The sequence below is a fragment of the Mycteria americana genome, chromosome 4, assembly GCF_035582795.1.
Source record: "Mycteria americana isolate JAX WOST 10 ecotype Jacksonville Zoo and Gardens chromosome 4, USCA_MyAme_1.0, whole genome shotgun sequence".
NCBI lineage: Eukaryota > Metazoa > Chordata > Aves > Ciconiiformes > Ciconiidae > Mycteria > Mycteria americana.
In genome coordinates, this window is record NC_134368.1 from 10417275 (window position 1) to 10435389 (window position 18115).

The 18115-nt window shown below is 37.8% G+C and overlaps 1 protein-coding gene across 6 annotated transcripts in view; it reads right to left on the reverse strand.

Moving 5' to 3' along the window:
* Window positions 1–1616: 1616 nt before the first annotated feature.
* POLN (DNA polymerase nu) overlaps window positions 1617–18115 on the reverse strand; it is an 85422-nt gene continuing 68923 nt past the window's right edge. For 5 of the 6 annotated variants that reach the window (XM_075499614.1, XM_075499611.1, XM_075499615.1 and 2 more), the window contains 2 exons: window positions 16207–16274; window positions 1617–2792 (listed from right to left, as the gene is read on the reverse strand). In XM_075499614.1, the coding sequence (XP_075355729.1) occupies window positions 2659–2792; window positions 16207–16274 (202 nt within the window). In that variant the 3' untranslated portion in view covers window positions 1617–2658. Of the gene's footprint in view, window positions 2793–6965; window positions 7028–16206; window positions 16275–18115 lie in introns of all 6 variants that reach the window. The other variant, XM_075499613.1, reaches the window with a different exon arrangement.

Here is an 18115-nt window from a genome sequence, read left to right on the forward strand (position 1 = left end):
AGAGACATAGACTTCTGCAATTCCACAATTTGAAAAATATAACTGTTTCCAAAACCTATATTGCCATACAGGATGGAAGGCAGTGGGAATGGATTGCAAAGTAAAAGAAATTGTCCCAAAGACTCAGCATTCTTCTCAATACAAAGACTCAGCATTCTTCTCAATATCTAGGATCTTAATGAGTTAAAAGCTGAGGAACTTTGAAGCCAAAGCACTTCAGTGACATCTGAGAAATCTGATAATCCACAAAATCTATACTTTAACACAGTAGCACAGGGCAGATAGTAAAGACTAGATACTCACCTGGCTATCCAAGGAGAACAGAACCAAAGGATCAAGAACATGTCGGAGTATTTGTAATTCATAGTACAGCAGACGCTGGTTGCATGTACCTCAAAGAGCTCTGGTCTCCACCTAGCTGTGCTAAATCTAGCTGAATCTATATATGCTAATTCACTCACAGGCTGCAATTAGAAGAAAACACTGTTTCTTTACTGGAGAGCATGGAGCACTGGAAAGATAAAGTTCATGGTATGCATCCTGCAAGTTGTGGGGACACAAACTGCACCAAGTCTTGAGATCTTGGTCATCAACAATCCTCCAAAATTATGCCAGTTTGCCTTTTGCCCTCACACCAGTGTATGCAGAATGAGCCCTCAGACACGTGTGATAAAGGGGTGCCCTTATTGCTTGGTTCTCTTCCTTTTGTTAGCTTACTCTTTGGAATTTAAAACCAGGAAGAAAAGTTGTAAAAGCAGAAGGGGCAAACCTGGTGCCCAGAGGAGTTCACAGTCCCTTTCTGGGACACAAGGAGAACAAAATACTAACTTTGCCCACTCTATGACAACCTGTACAAAGTGCATGCGTCTGGGGAGCTGTGACTGACAGTCTTTTGTGAAGGGCTGTGTTTGAAAATTTGTTCTGTATGGTGGCCTCTGCATTTCTGTAGCTTCATATTTGAACAGATGTCAATTCACAGGACAGGATCAAGGTTCTTTATGTTCTTAAGTAAGTGTGTGGTTTTTGTTACACTGAAGGGTATGCCTCGTATTGTTTAGGACTTGAAAAACTACACTATCTAGTTTAAAAGTACTCATCCTAAGAAACATACACAAGGTGGAAATCAGCTGGGAAACATACAAAAAATGTTGACTTCCTTCGTATAGCAGTAAGGTTAGAAATGTAGTCTTAGAGAAGCAAGGCTTAATTAGTACATGCCTCCTGAAAACAGTAGGTCTTCAAGAGGAGTGAAACAGATGAGAGAATAGAACATTTCACACGTATTCAATGCCATTGCCAACACAGAAAGCTTGAAAGTGGCAAAAAGCAGAAGAAAATTCGTGCAACCTCTTCTCTGTTGGAAAGGTGGAATCAGACCCTCTGCTCGCACGACCTGGTGCAGTGTCACAGCCATGCAGGCTGGACTCTCCCCCAGCCAAAGAGCTGACCCCCAATTAATATGTAGAAGGTTTTGACGTTGCTTACATGACCACTGCTGATTTTATAACTGTAATAAAACCAATTTTTAGAAATGACTGACTCACTTCAGCTGACATGTTATGTATGATTAATATGCAACATAATAAAACAATATTTAATAGTTTAATGCCTTTAAGCACAATGCAAAATTGTTTAATGATACAAATTAAAACTGCTGCAAAATCTCAAAATCTCTGTAACTCTACACTTTTAAAATTTAAATTATATCACTTTGATCATTTGAGGACTAATGCTGAAAGATACTGAACACCTCTTAAAAGTTTTGTACTTGACTGCAACTTCTAAATAATTTGTAGACTTTGAGGACAGTTTCATATTCCACAAGCACAGAGGCAGACTTTAGCACCCAGTGATGTTATGAAACAAACTCATTTAAAGAATAAACTCTACAGAAAACCAAAATACAATAACAAATTCAAACATTAAAGTAGAAGCCTGAATCCTAACAAGTATAAGGCTGAATCCTAAAATTTATCTAAACAATATTTAGCATTACATCAATAATAAAAATAATAGAGTACATAAAACTATAATACTTCCTCTAAAGTATGCTAAGGCTACAGTGTACAGAGTTTGAAATTAATTGAATTGACAACAATCTGGTTATTTTTAATGCATTTGGGCATCCAGTTTTGTTTACCTGTTTTGCTCCAAAATTCTAAATATAAATTAAAGTGGAGACTCTTCATTTCCAAATAACTCTTTTTCTAAGTCTGTGGAACATGACATTTAATATGTGATGCAAACCAAGCAGCTGCCTTCTACTCACGAATTATAAAATAAGCTGAACACAACAGTTAAGCACTTGCTGATACAGTTCAAATAGTGTCTTTCTAAAGCCAGATTGGAAGTATTTTTACACAAGCACTTCACAAAATATTTAACATTAAAGTCCAAACATCCGTCTAACTCAAATATATTTGTCATGTTCCCAAAGGGTTAATATGGTCTTGCTTCATTTCTTACATGTAGTAATTTAGCTCTGAACAAAAGCAGCTCCCTGCTGGTTACCTTGGCTAAAGGAAACACAATGAACTGGTAAAAACCAGTTTTATCTCACTGCTGTTGCCTAGGGCTACAGACAAAATGAAGTAAAAAAATTCACATGCAGAGTATTAGGTGCTTATGAAAGATCCAGCAGCGCTGTTGCCTAGTGATTCAGCGAGGAATCAGCATAGGCCAATGAGGTGTACGGGTACTGAATAACATCCCCGATGACTGCTTTACATCTCCTGCAATTCTGTCATACACCCCCATGATTTCCCAGTGGTAAGAATCACTTTCAAGGGAACCTGTCAGAAAAAAAAAATATGAAAATTTAAACAAACAAACACATCACATATAGCAAGATTACTATTTTTGCTTTTCCCTTTGGATGCTGATACTGCTCTAGATCACATGCCTATCCAATATGAAATGTTCTTCATTTCTTTCTTTTAATACTTAATTATCACTACAATTTTGGTTAAAATACCTTCACAATTAAGACTAACCTTCAGTTTTGTAATTGAAATACATGTTACTAAATTGCAAGGAATATGCTAAAACAAAATTCATCCTATTATTACACTTTTCAAAAAAGCCACAAAATCACAGTGTTTATAATCAGCAACTTTGTCAGTAATGCATAAAGATACTACGTTTTTTTTTTACCATCCACTTTTACAGTTCTGGGGTATTTTTGGTGTTGCTTTGGTTTTATTTCAGTTTGTTTTGCAGTTACTGGTGCTCTGTTACACAGTAGATTTTCTGACATGAAAGCTGCCTCATTAGCAAGGACTATATTTTGGAAAAGAAGCTACTTCAAAGATAAAGCATCCTTTTCCTCAAAGAAAAAAAGAAATCTATATGTGTGTTCTACTTTAGTGACATTTTTCCTCCATATTAAAAAATAATATTCATATTAACAGAGCACATAATACATATTTAGTTGAAACAAGTGTGCTGAAGGAGAGCAGGAGTATTTCATAAAAATCTTTTCATCTTCAACATCTCTAATCCTAAAAGACATATTCTTACTGTATAGAAGGGTAAACAACATGAACAAAAATACAGATCTTTTTTTAAAAGATCACGCTCAATTTATTCTCTGAGATCAAGCTGTTGGCACTTTACGTTTTCTATCTGGGCTCTGCCATCGACCCATTCGTGATGCTTCAGCGGAAGATGAAGTATCTTCATGATGCATGTAGTCTAATGTGCAGTAGGAGTAAAAGTATGTCATGACTCCTACAGTAATTTGCTCAGGAAAAGGAGACCAAACTAAGGGTCATAAAACATGTATCTCCAAATACTTCTACTGACTATCAAAAAGTCCTAATCTTTGAAAACCCCAGACAACTACCTATTGTCCAAGAATGTGTTTCTTTTCACCTATTAAAATGTAGTTGTCGTTTAACAGAGAATTGCTGTTCTCATAGGAACGACATATTGAATCCATTTGCTAATGCATTGAGATGAATTTGCCAGTGTGTCATAGCAGACACCTTAGACATAGGTGAAAGAAACTGTGTTCTAAGACAGTGTGTCCCATTTTGTCTATAGGACATTAAAACCTTCTGCCAGTTAGCGGATAGTCTGAAATATATAACACTAAAATGATATTCTGCCCATGTAACTATGAACACTCTCAATAACCATGAAAACACATATCTTTCTTAGAAACCTATTAAATTGTTCATATGTTATTTCACGGCAATGACTTCCCCAGGCAAAGTACGAACAATGTTGTTTATGACAAAGAAGTCGCCAAAACTATCGAGTTTCCTAAAACTATCCAGGAAGGACTATAGTGTTGCTATTCACTTTATATACCATCAATAATACCATATTTGATTATTTTAATGAACCTTACAGCAGCATGAGTGCCAGGTGTCTAATACTGTCATTAAAAATATTTAGATGTAGTACACCTTGAAAAACAGTCTTGCTTTTTTTTCCAAGGAATTGGGAACAAAACAAGCTAGGCAAGCACAGGTGTACAATGTAAGCAACCTATAGAAATGCAGTTTATAAAGCTTGGAAGTGTCAGTGCAAGAAATGTATAATCCCAGTATGGCCAAAAGGTCTCACTTGACCAAATCTGGTAAACAGGAGTGCAAGTTCTTACAAGGGTTAAGTGAACAGCAAGGTGGGGGAGGAGGGGAGGTCCAGCGTGGGAAGGAGAAAGAATAATTTAGATCTCAGATACCCCTCATTCTCTTCTCTCAGCTTTTGTGGGAAAGATGGGCTTCATAAGGACCCAGAAATATGTAACTGCAAGACCTCCAGAGAAAGCCTCACAAAGTGGCTGAGGTGTTGAAATAGATATAGAAGATCTGGAGGAAGAAATACAAGCTAGAACTCATCTAGTAGTTCTCTCTTTCAACCGTTTCCATTAGTGCAAGTCTGTATGTTGTAACTATTTCTGAAATAAATAAACTTTTTCTGTCCCAAAATCTTATTCAGTAATACTGCTGAATGAGTGATCTGGCAAAACCAATGGAGTACTTACTCCATTTCTCAGGAAACTGGAAACCCTTGGACTGTTGCCCACTCAATCAGTTCAGCGGTTCCCAGGAACTACAGTTCTTTATTAAGCAATGAATGCTGAGCAGTAGGCTAGGGTGAAGGATACCAGGCTTGTAGAGAGAAAAATATTTTATAAAATAATTACAATTAGGTCCAATACATCAATAGATTCAATAGCTGTGTAGCTATCTATCTACTCTGTTTTTACAGATGTTCATAGAATCATAGAATGCTTTGGATTGGAAGGGACCTTTACAGGTCATCTAGTCCAACACCCCTGCAAGAGCAGGGACATCTTTAACTAGATCAGGTTGCTCAGAGCCCCATCCAGCCTGACCTGAATGTTTCCAGGGATGGGGCCTCCACTACCGCTCTGGGCAACCTGTGCCAGTGCCTCACCACCCTCATTGTAAAAAATTTCTTTCTTAAATCCAGCCTAAATCTGCCCTCCCTTAGTTTAAAACCATTGCTTCTTGTCCTGTCACAACAGGCCTTGCTAAAAAGTCTGTCCCCGTCTTTCCTATAGGCCCCTTTTAAGTACTGGAAGGCTGCTATAAGGTCTCCCCACAGCCTTCTCTTCTCCAGGCTGAACAACCCCAACTCTCTCAGCCTTTCCTCATAGCAGAGGTGTTCCAGCCCTCGGATCATTTTCATGGCCCTCCTCTGGACCCACTCCAACAGCTCCATGTCCTTCTTGTGCTGAGGGCTCCAGACCTGGACGCAGTACTGCAAGTGGCGTCTCACCAGAGCAGAGGGGCAGAATCACTTCCCTTGACCTGCTGGCCACACTTCTTGTGATGCAGCCCAGGATACGGTTGGCCTTCTGGGCTGTGAGCGCACTTTGTTGGCTCATGTCCAGCTTTTCGTTCATCAGTACCCCCAAGTCCTTTTCCGCAGGGCTGCTCTTGATCGCATCATCCCCCAGCCTGTATTGAAACTGAGGATTGCCCCAACCCTGGTGCAGGACCCTGCACTTGGCCTTGTTGAACCTCATGACGTTCACACAGGCCCACTTCTCCAGCTTGTCCAGGTCCCTCTGGATGACATCCCGTCCTTCTGGCGTGTCAGCCACACCACTCAGCTTGGTGTCATCTGCAAACTTGCTGAGGGTGCACTCGATCTCGCTGTCAATGTCATTGATGAAAACATTGAACAGCACTGGTCCCAGTACAGACCCCTGCGGGACACCACTCGTCACTGATCTCCATCTGGACACTGAACCGTTGACCACCACCCTCTGGATGCGACCATCCAACCAATTCCTTATCCACTGAACAGTCCACCCATCAAATCCTTATCTCTCCAACTTAGAGAGAAGGATGTTGTGGGGGACCATGCCAAAGGCTTTACAGAAGTCCAGATAGATGATATCCATTGCTTTTCCCTTGTCCACTGATGTGGTAACTCCATCGTAGAAAGCCACTAGGTTGGTCAGGCAGGACAGGTCAGGCATGTTGTTCTGGTAGATGATCTCCTATACTTTAAACAATGACCAATGATTTTGTCTGCTTTATATCTTAGGCATCCACACAGAAATGTTAAAAAGACCAATTTTCTAAGTGAAAATTACTGAAGAAAGATCTTTTGCAATAATTTTTCAGCAGTAATGAATGCCTGGCATATTTAGAAAGCCTATTAAAGGCACATATTTCTCACTCCACCACACCCAACAGAAATTTTGTGGCAATGAACGAAATAGATTTTGAAATTACCATACTGCATTGCTAAGACAAAGAGTAGACGACAATCACACTTTCCAAAATGGAGGTTGAGTTTCTTTCAGTTATTTTCCTTTAGAATTTTTATAGTAATTTAAAAAAGCAATTACCTGCAAATATGAAAATGAAACTATTGAAGTGAAAGGCAAAATAGTTGTCTCTAGATTCTTAATACGATGATAACATACAAAGCTAAGTATGCCTGAGACGGTAATGGAAATTCAGAATTGTCCCTACCTTTAGTGGCACTTCCAAGGCTGCAGTTTGCTGCAGGGACTCCATTGTTCTTTTTACCAGTGCTGTAATGTAAATTTGAAAACCTACAGCTTTATTTTCCATGTTAGAATTGTTATATCAAAAAAAAAAAAATCACATGCTTTATATTCTGTTATTATATATACCTGCATTTCTACATTTAAAAAAAGTAACCATTTACAATTTTTTCAGATTTTTTTTAAAGTTAAATTTTATCTCTAGTGGAAGATGCAATTCCTTATTTTAAACTGAATTTTAGGGTGAAATTTGGAGAATTATTTAACTTATATATCCTATAAATAGAGAAGTACAGCACTAATGTATTTTATATAGAGGTACAGCATGTCTGAGTGCTGTATTTCACAGCTTTCAAGTTCAGTACTCTTACCTATACGTTTGGTGACACTTTATATATTTTAATTTTCTTGTGCAGCCATAAAACTCAATCTAAAAAAAAGCTAGGAAAAAAAATACTAGAAGTCTGAACTGTCTAAAATATCTTATTCTTCAAGTAAAAAAATCAGGGCCAAATTTTAAAAAAAATCTTCCCTGTGGGAATATGTGGAGCTTCCCTGTGGAGCTATCAAGAATCTAAACAGTTAAACTTCAGCATGATTATGTACCTTAACAACTCATCATGTCACAAGACTATGCTCACTATTACTGTGAAAATGCATCTATAATTATTCCAAATCAATCATTTGGGACCAGATTTGTCATCCTTGGTCATGCCAATTAGTGTTTTGCTTGACAAAGATTGCTGCTGCAACACAATATGGTTCTAATAAAAACCAAAGAGAGATTTAATGAATAAATGGCTTTTAAAAAGAAGTAACTTTTGGCTAGTGAAAGTGAAATAGGAATACCGGGCAGCCCCAGAACAAAAGTTATTGAGTTTGCTCCATTGCTCTGACAGGATGGCTGACTAAATAATATATGTTGTCATGTGCCTTACAGAATTGAGAAATATCAGGGTATGCAATATGTGGTGATAACTTCTAGACCAAAACCCACATGATTACTCAGAAGTTTTCTTTGAAGTTGTCCCTTGATGCACATCACGGTTCTTTTGCAGCTGACGTTAGATGCAAAGGAACGACAAGAATTCTAAGAAGCTGCATATGGTTGTCGCCCTGGCTGCTGCCGAAACCTTTTCTAATGATTCCAGCAATGAAGAGTAGTATGTAATATTTTGTGTCACATCTGTGACACTGAGGCTGGCTTGATAATAATGACGAGGATAACTAGCTTCTGAAACAGAAATGGAGTGCTCAGACTGTGGTGGCTCACTCAGACTTGCATGCTAATGAGCTGTCAATAAGATGTTCCATGAAGTCCGAATTATGCAGTAACTCAACAGATCAGTGGCTGATGTGCCAAGGCTGAGGAAACCAAGACATTTGTTGACACATCTATGTACAGCTACACCTATATATTTGCTTCATGTTAGATTTGAGGTAGTTTATGGTCCAGTGTAGGATGTTGATTCATTTTTGGAGAGCAGAAACAAACATGACAACCACATTGTGAAAGGGGAAGTGCTGGCCTAAATAATTATCCATTTAAAATCTAGTCCAAGTCAACATGACTATTAATAGAGAAGTGTTGGACTGCCTGTGTCTTGAGAAGCCCACTCTGAATTTGAACAAGCTGCCAGCTCAGGAAGGTCAGCAATGCAGCAGACTTCGGGGCACTCGGACCAGGTGGCATGCCTTCAGAAGGCTAAGTGGATTGCCAGTCAGTCCCTGGGTAAACATTTTTTCCGTCGGTAAGCTCCCTACCAGGCTACGATTGCACACAGCTTTTGTGAGAGCATAACATCTGGATTCTGCACTTCTCATGCAGAATCAGCTCTGTATGTTCCACCAAAGCACTTACGAACAACCTAAGGGCACACTCAACTCTGTGCAACTTAACATTTTTTGAGCTGTTAGACAAATAAACAGCAATAGAGCATCAGGGCAACAGGGGGAATAGGTCTTTTTGACAAAAAGAGCTCCAATGGACAACGAAAGAGGGAGCATGAGTCAGCAGCATTGATTCATGGGTTGAAAGATGTGAGTGGTATGATAAAGGGTGCTGTCTGCATACGCACTGAGTTAGACCAGTTTTCCCCTAGTTCTCTAGACCTCTGAATTTGACTAGTTCTCTCCCATATAACTGTTATCCCCAAAAGGGGATTCATGATGGCAGTGATGATCGCAACACCCTTCTCTGTTGGTTCACACAGTTTTCACTTTAAGGCATCTGGCACGATCAGAATTCTGCTGCATCCTTAAATGCTCTTAATTTTAGAAAGCACGGATTAAAGTGGCCACATCAGTGAACAAACCTAATGGTTCCTCATTCACTTTGACAACCCATTAAAAACCTCTCCATGGGTTTGCTCCATTTTCTTTATTGTTTTTTTCTGTGTCAGTTCGGCTCCCTTTCTCTTTCTCATGTCACACTGACTTCTCCATCTCTTCCCATAGTGGCATAGTAACACCATTCATTTCAAGCAATATGAAGTTGTTTTGCCTGCATTTCATAGAATAGAATCATAGAATCATTGAATCATAGAATGGTTTGGGCTGCAAGGGACCTTAAAGATCATCTAGTTCCAACCCGCACGGGCAGGGACACCTTCCACTAGACCAGGTTGCTCAAAGCCCCATCCAGCCTGGCCTTGAACACTTCCAGGGAGGGGGCATCCACAACTTCTCTGGGAAATTTTTTCCAGTGCCTCACGACCCTTTTGAAATGATACCTTTGAAAGTATCCAAAAGATTTGCCTACATCTACTTTACAACAGATTTTGAATTAAATAATAAATATATAATGGTAACAGAAATATCAAGGAAAAGCAGCTGGATTACCATTCCTGTTCAGCAGTCTGCCAAGACAGTAAACAGTGAAGAAGGAAGCATTTAAACTAAATGCCAATCTTTGCACAAAAATAAATAGGTACACTGGCTGAATATATTTAGGCTGGAAGTTCTAGATTTTGGAGAGATGAAATTCTGGAACAGTCTCCCAGTGGGAGTAATTTTTCATATGGAGATGATCATTTATAAAAGAGACCATATGGCATGGTGGTATATAATCGCAGGAGAGGTCCCCGTTAGTCCTATGCATATAATATCTGATTCTCCCGCTACTCTCTCAAATCTCTTTGAAAACTCTCCTCTTTCTCAAGGCTCAAAATAAACAATCAGGCATACAAAACTGTATTTTCTTTATCTCATATAGAGTGCGGTCACTAACAAAAGTGACCACAATGTTTAAACAGGTCTGTCTCCACAGCTCTTAATTTTTTGTTTCTTTTCTAAGATTTAGATTGGAGGCTTTTGGGGTAATGATTATTTCTGTTCAGTCAAGAATCTAGTATATCTAGGGCACAAAAATTACTAATTTTAAAATGTTCCTTTGCAGCCAGCCATATACTGCAATGGCATCTGTAAAATGCTGTTCTCCCAACCTTTGCAACTTATCTCTCACAACCCATAGTCAGCAATTATGGGATTTGTTGATTATGCTCATCATGGAATGTTTTGTGAGTGCTAAATATGTCATGTTAAAATATTATGTATAAAAAAAAAATTGGTGACAGCAAAGTGAAGAGATCATAGAGGAACTGAAACTTTAACATATATTCTAACATATATTGGATTTTCTTGATACTGGCCAAAATAAATATGCTCATTGAAAGTGTTGTGAATAGGAGCAAACACAAGACATGCATGCCCACTGTGGAACAAAAGCTTATTGGTCTCTATCGAACGGAAGACATTTTTCAAGCTCATTCACCTATGAAATTATGACTCCAGAAACATGTCAAAGCTCGCCAGACATATGATCTATGGAATAAGGGTTTTTGCAAATTGAAAGCTATCTGGAGGCATCTTTAGTTTATGCACCAGTGTTTTTCAAGTTAGAAAAAGGCAGCTCAGAGAACAGAAAATGTCACTACCTTGTGATGACCAGTTCATTCTTTTGTTCTTCTGCTACTTGAGTCCCCTTTTGAACATGTGCACTTCTTTATGCAGCTGCCTCAGTACCCATTAAGTGGAAATTGTAGCAGAATAAAATGAAATTTCATGGAATTTGTACATGAGCCAAAAATTTGTATTGACAGATTTTTAAAAAATCTACGATATTGTTCTTTAGGTAGTAATCATCTTCACTGATCTTAATATCAAGATAGATAGGCTTAGTTTATTCTGATTTTTTTCTTAGACTGGTCCTTTTGGTGTTCTTACATTTAAAGTAAGTATTTCGGCTGAAATACTTTATACCTGGTAAAATATCAGAAAAATTGTTTAAAACTGTATGTTTTACATATACCAAATATAGGAATGGATGCAGAAATTAACTTCTTTAATTCTATCAATAATGTATGATTATAAATGAGTGCTAAAAAAACCCACCTTTAAAAATTGCCCTAATGCACTGTGATATTGAACGGTCCAACACAAAGTACTGGAATACACATATTTCTACAAAAATATCTTATTTCAAGTAGCAAGTGTCTTTCATTTAATTATGCTTCTCACTAATGGATGCAATTAAGCAAGCATAGTGACAAGAAACAATCCACAGCAATCACCAGTGGCAAAGTTCACCTTTCAAATCCAGCAGGTATATATGGAATACACATCAGAAGCCAGATCTTACAGTTGTAACTACAGGTATCCTGGTACTGTAAAAAAAAAATACTCTGCATTTCTTCAGCCCAACGTGTATTCCCCCGTTTAGCAGTAATATTCAGAATAATCCAAGGGCAAAGAGGCATTTCAAAAGAGCATGGAGAGGTAGTCTCAGAAACAGTCTCCACAAAATGAAAAACTGGGTTTTGCAATTCCTGAATACTCTTCTAGAGTCCCTAGACAGACTCACAGTTTGATTTGGGGACAGTCTGTCTACCTGATTACACAGACTTCAGAACTCTGAGATGCTGAGCCCTCTCAGATCCAAGAGCCCAGTTTTTGGCATTTGCAAAATATCATCTGCCTTTCTGCTTCCTGGGCTGCTGGAGAGCTCAGGATGTGATGAAGCCAGACAGGCAAGCTGGCTAAAAAACAGGCAGATTATTGACAGTAAAGCTGACAGTCTTCTGCCAAAACCAAACCAATTTCTGCCAAATGTTTTGATTGGATCATTCCAGGCCCCCTCCAATAGAAAATGAGGATTTTTTAAAAGCTCTTTCACTGTCTTGTTTTTGCCCTAAACAGACAATTGTGGCAAATAATATGTCATATCTTTGTTGAAAATTACACAATTCAGAGTAGTACATGCTTTATTTTATTTCAAAATATGTCAAAGGTTGGACACTCAAAACCTTGTTATAAATAAATGATGTTTTGCCTTGTCCATTCAGAGTGAACCGTATGCATACTATAAAACTGTGGGTGATGGATGCTGTTTGAAGAAGGTATTCTTCCGAAATACAGATAACACCTCACTTAAGTTACATGCAGTATTTTGTGCAAAAGTAGATACTAGAAAAAAAGAACACCTTACTGCTTGCCTCTTGTTTATCAAATTCAAAAGATTCAAAATCATCTGTTGGGCATAGATTCTTAGGTGCACTATAAATTGGATTTCTGTATACTGAAAAGTACTGAAAATTCTTATTGTGGCCTATGAAGTCCTAAACAGGAACAGAGAAAGCACTAGCATTATGATTGCCTTGTCGCAATTCTCAGCCTCCACTCAGGAGAGTCTTAGAAGCAAATAGTCATTTTAATGTTGTAAAACAATACAAAAGAGACACTTCCATAAGGGAAATGCTGCTGAGAAGGCTTATGTTCTGCACTACGATCTAACTGAAATAACAGTATTTACCTTTATCTTCTTGATTTATAAACCTTAAAATTATTTTAAGATTTCATATCCATTCTGCAAATAAGAAATCTGACACACGTACATTTTTTGTTGCTTTCCTGAAAAAAGTAGATCAGAAGCATGACTGGAATCAGAATGCAAACATGCTGAATAGTAGGCCAGTGCTTCTTGGATCACACTAAATGCAGGAGACTAACACAGCACTGAACTGTAGTCTATTAAAGCCATCAAGGACTGCTCTTTAGCTTTAAGTCCACGTCTTTCCCTTTACCAAGCTTTGTGACTGTACAACTGAGATTTCTCTCTGGATCATTAAGCTGCAGGCTGGAATCTGCAAGTCAGCAGATTCTGTAATTTAGAGTTTCTGAATGGACAAAAGCTCATTAGATATGTAAAGACAAAGCTGACAGCTAAAGAATATCAGCAAATAAAAGTAAGAAGAGTAAGGACTTTAAAAAGGACAGAGAAAGAACTTTGGGTAAAGGGACGAAAACCATGTTTGGACTTTCAAAGCACTGAAGTGAATTAGGAGCAAACATCCTACTGACACTCCTTCTTTGGTTTAAAACTCACATACCTAATTTGTTACCTCAGTTAGCAGCTCCTGAAATAATTGGAAAAGATTAGGAGAAAAAAGTCTTCCTATTTAGTTTCATCTGAAAGGAATCTAGGTCAACTGCTCTCAGACTGCTCCGTGACGTGAACCAAAACTGTTCACACCATGGACTGGGGACAATAAGGAGATCTGCTTCATCATCATACTCCTGACTGGAAGTCACATGCTGATGCAGACACACCCTCTGCCTAGTCAGATCAAGCAAAATCCTCATTAACAACACTGAAGGAAGAGCCAGCTTCAGTCACTTTTAAGCCAACTTGGATTAGTTCTCTTACCAGTAGCAGAACTATTGCCAAACACAGAATCACAGAATGGTTGAGGTTGGAAGGGACCTCTGGAGGTCACCTGGTCCAACCCCGCTGCTCAGACAGGATCATCTAGAACCAGTTGCCCAGGACCGTGTCCAGACAGCTTTTAAATATCTCCAAGGACGGAGACTCCACCGCCTCTCTGGGCAACCTGTGCCAGTGCTCAGTCACCCGCACAGTAAAACAGTGTTTCCTGATGTTCAGAGGGACCCTCCTGTGTTTCAGTTTGTGCCATTGCCTCTGGCTCTGTCACTGGGTGCCACTGGAAAGATCCTGGCTCTGTCTTCTATGCTCCTTCCCTTCAGGTATGTATATACATTGATAAGATCCCACCTGAGACTTCTCTTCTCCAGGCTGAACAGTCTCAGCTCTCTCAGCCTCTCCTCATAGCAGAAATGCTCCAGTCCCTTCAACATCTTTGTGGCCCTTCGCTGGACTGCCTCCAGTATGTCCACGTCTCTCTCGTACTGGGGAGCCCAGAACTGGATGCAGTACTCCAGGTGTGGCCTCACCAGTGATGAATAAAGGGGAAGGAAATGAATGAATGAAGAAATGAAGAAGGAAATGAATGTCTTAGGTTGGTCTTTAGTGTTAAGGAAAAGACATTTTTTCACTCTTCTGTTATGAGGTAAGTGAGTATATCTGAAAGTTACTGTATTGCAGAATTTTGGTTTTTTCTTTGCCTCTTAGTGAAAAGTAGAGACAAACCTAAAAATCAATCTTCAATCAGCAGAATGAAACAAACTTCCATCTTGAACACTCAAGCTGGCAGCCTATGTTAAGTGCAATGACAATTTCCAAGGTGTGTCAGACTTCTAGACTGCCCAGGTCCATTTCCTAAAGGTCATCTTAGCAACTTCAATTACGTGGTGATAGCTTTGAAGCAGAACAAGGAATTTACACGTATGTTTGTTCTGCACACTGCAGCTAGACGTGGAGATATGCGAATAAGTCACACTGTAGCGTGTAGAGCAGACACATCTTGAGTATTTGAACGGGACTTTTTTTGTATTTTCAGAAAAAAGCCTCTAGTCATCATGCTTAGTGGGATAATTTATTACTATTATTCATACGATGGCTAGAGGTTTTTTCTGTTATACTGGAAAAGTATTGATTTTTCTGAATTTACTACAAATTCATACTAGTAACGGACATCAGAATTTGATCCGATGAGGACAGAATCTGTGATTTTCTAGATGTATAAGCAACCATGAATAATTTTTATCTTTTGGGTATAATATTAGTTTTATAGTTAATGCAAATTGATGTAAAATAAGATAATAAAAATCCTTCTATGCTGTCTTACAGATCTCATTCAATATACTATACTTTCTAACTCTGAAACTCCGGCATTTTTAGACATTAGCCTTTTCTGAGTAGATCCTGCAATCTCTGATAAATTGTATGGTGTTTTTTTAATTTAAACCAGATTTGAACTCCTCTATTTAGAGGTCAAATGTTAATATATTAACCTAATTCATTACAATGCCCCTAATATATTGAACTTAAATATTTCCCAGGTTCTTTGTTTTGATTAGATGGAGGTTTAATGTTCTCATTATGAACTAATACTCACAAGAGGGATCAGTGATGAAATGAGACTAATACGGCAAATTGTACTGTTTAAATGAACGCAACACAGGAAGCTGAAATTAATTTTTTCTTAGATGTTTAGGTTATAATGGAAGTTATTCTTGTATTGGTTCGTTTAAAATATTTGTGACATTATGCTAATTGTTTTAGCCAAAGGTATTGTTGAGCTTCAAACTAGATCAAAGGTTGTGAATAAACCTTTGGTGCCTACAGGAATAAATCCACTACTTACTGAAGAAGAGATACGACAGCCTCCTATGTGCCCTCGTTTGCTAGCTAAATTTGTACCAGATGCTGAAACAAACTCTGGCTTAGGAAATAATGTCTGGAAGTAAGCCAGATGAGAGGATAAAAATGTAGGCAAAAACCTTTACTAACCCTTAACTTTGAAAGTTCCATCATAAAGTTCTCTTAATATAAAAAAAGCAGTAAACTAACTTTGAAATTACAGTACATTACATTCTTACATTAAGAATTTCATACTTCTTTATTTAACAGGCCCCAATCATAAGTACTTAGGAAGTTACTTTCCAAACTGTTCTTTTTAAGCTGGTTTATTTCCTTCTAAAACCCTTTGAAACCTTGGGGAAAGTAGTATTATTTAGCTTTATAGGATTCACACATTGGATGAGGGAATCTTGATAGCAAAACTAAATACAAATAAGCATGCTGATGAACTCCAGATGAGGAGTATATCACGTTTTATGTACATAAGAGCCAGGGGTGGAAAACGTTCAGAAAAATCTGCTTAGTATACATTTTCTTAATCATGAGAATCAATGTGCTGCTTCTTGTTACATTAATTCTTTATCCTCTGAGAAATCACAGGTTATAGGGGGAAAAATGGGGGCAAGGAAGAAAGAGAGATTGTATTTACCTGAAAATTCCTGGATTTGAGAATCTTCTACTTCAAACAACAACTCGTCATGAATCTGGGCAATTAACCTGAAACATTTCAGAGTCTTTGGATAATATATGCAAGAAATTTCTAACAGTGCTTTCCATTCATATCATCAACCAATTGTCACATGCACAATGGATATGTTAAAGTGAAAATAAACATCCTAAGAACATTAAAAATTCATTAATGGAGTTAAAAGGATTGCCACTCCACATATTCTGAAAACATAAAGGCCACCATGGTCGTAAACCCAAACTGTGCTTGCTAGCTTATAAATGTCATTCAGGGATTTGATGATGTGACAAGGTATTACTTAAAACCAATGTAATTTGCAGAAAATTGCAAGAAATTATAGACACAGGCTATGTTTTGTTAATACGGCTTGTTTTTCTCAAGTTGAGATGGAATAAATGTGGTTGCAAATGGGCAGTTTTACTAATGCCAGTTAGGTCAATAGCAAGAGCACTTGGCTCACTGGTATACCAATATTAACTCCTAGTATAGGGTTGGCCAGTGACCTGAGTCCTTTCCAGGAAATAACCTTTTCACTTAAGTGCCAAGTAGGTGTCCTCATGCTGACAAACAAGTGGGCTGAAGAATGAAAATGTAGGCACAGATACACAACCTGATCTGTTACCTCTGCTATCAGGACAGTTGCCTTCATAAGAACATAGTGTACAGGTGAAAGCAGTAACATGCCATGCCAGTTGAAAGCCATGCAACTACACGGACCTGAGCTCTTCAGTTAGAGCTGTTTTGTAATTAATTTATACTGCTGCTTTCTTTTTCTCTTTGTCTGTATTAGTCCTACGCCAATAGCTCTCTTGCATATGGACTGTGACTTAATTGTTCAGTGCTTACAGGAATAGCACCCTAAATTGTTGGTTTGGGTGCAGAAGTACTTTCACAATGGAAATAATAAATTATTTCATTGAATCAAGTCCACAGCAAAATAGATATAATCTAGCACATACAATCTTTCAGTGTAGTTCTCACTTAGGAAGGAAAAATACTGTATATCTGATTAGACTGTATCCTACTAGGTTTATTTTATTACTTCTTTAATTATTGTAGCTGGGAGTCTAAGTCATGAAACTGTACCACCTATTTCCAAATTGCTTTGCAATTATGTATATAACATTTAAATTAATGCCCATTGTAGACTTTTATTCATACCTAGCAGTTATTCAAGTAAATAATTCTTTACAAATGGCTGAAACATCAATATGGTTACTACTTATAACTTTTCACAGCTTTCAGGAAAATATCCTAAGGTAGTTTCACACTGCCTTAAATTACAATGTGACATTGACTAACAGTGTGGTGAGCTCTAATAATAGATCTTAAATTATTAGTCACTTACAACACAGTCAGAAGCAGAGTGAAACAGATTAACATATTTCTAATAGAAAATTGGGACACAGGATACAAAAAGAAATAGATGAAAAGATCAGGATCATCTGTAGCAAGAGAATACAGCTATATGAAAAGTTAAAATTTCCAATGCACGTAAATTAATTAAAGCAAGAGATTCCTCATAATCATTGAATAACATGTAAAAAGATATAAATCAGAAAGAACTGTGAATATTAAAAAAACCCTCCGTATATACTGTGAATAAATGGAATAAGTGAAAATAATTGCATTGATTAAACCAGTGCAATAAAAATGTGATAGACCGGCTATTATTTGTACCAGAGTAGTGTCTCATGCCTTCAAGAGCACTATATATTCTGAATATTTGGAAAGGAAAAGACCTTTCTTAGAAAAACTTACAATATACATTAAAAATTTTATCATCAATTTATCAGGATTTAGGAATGGAGGAAAAAGAATTGGATTTTCAAAACCACTCAGCATTGGATCAACTGATCACCTCATCTCC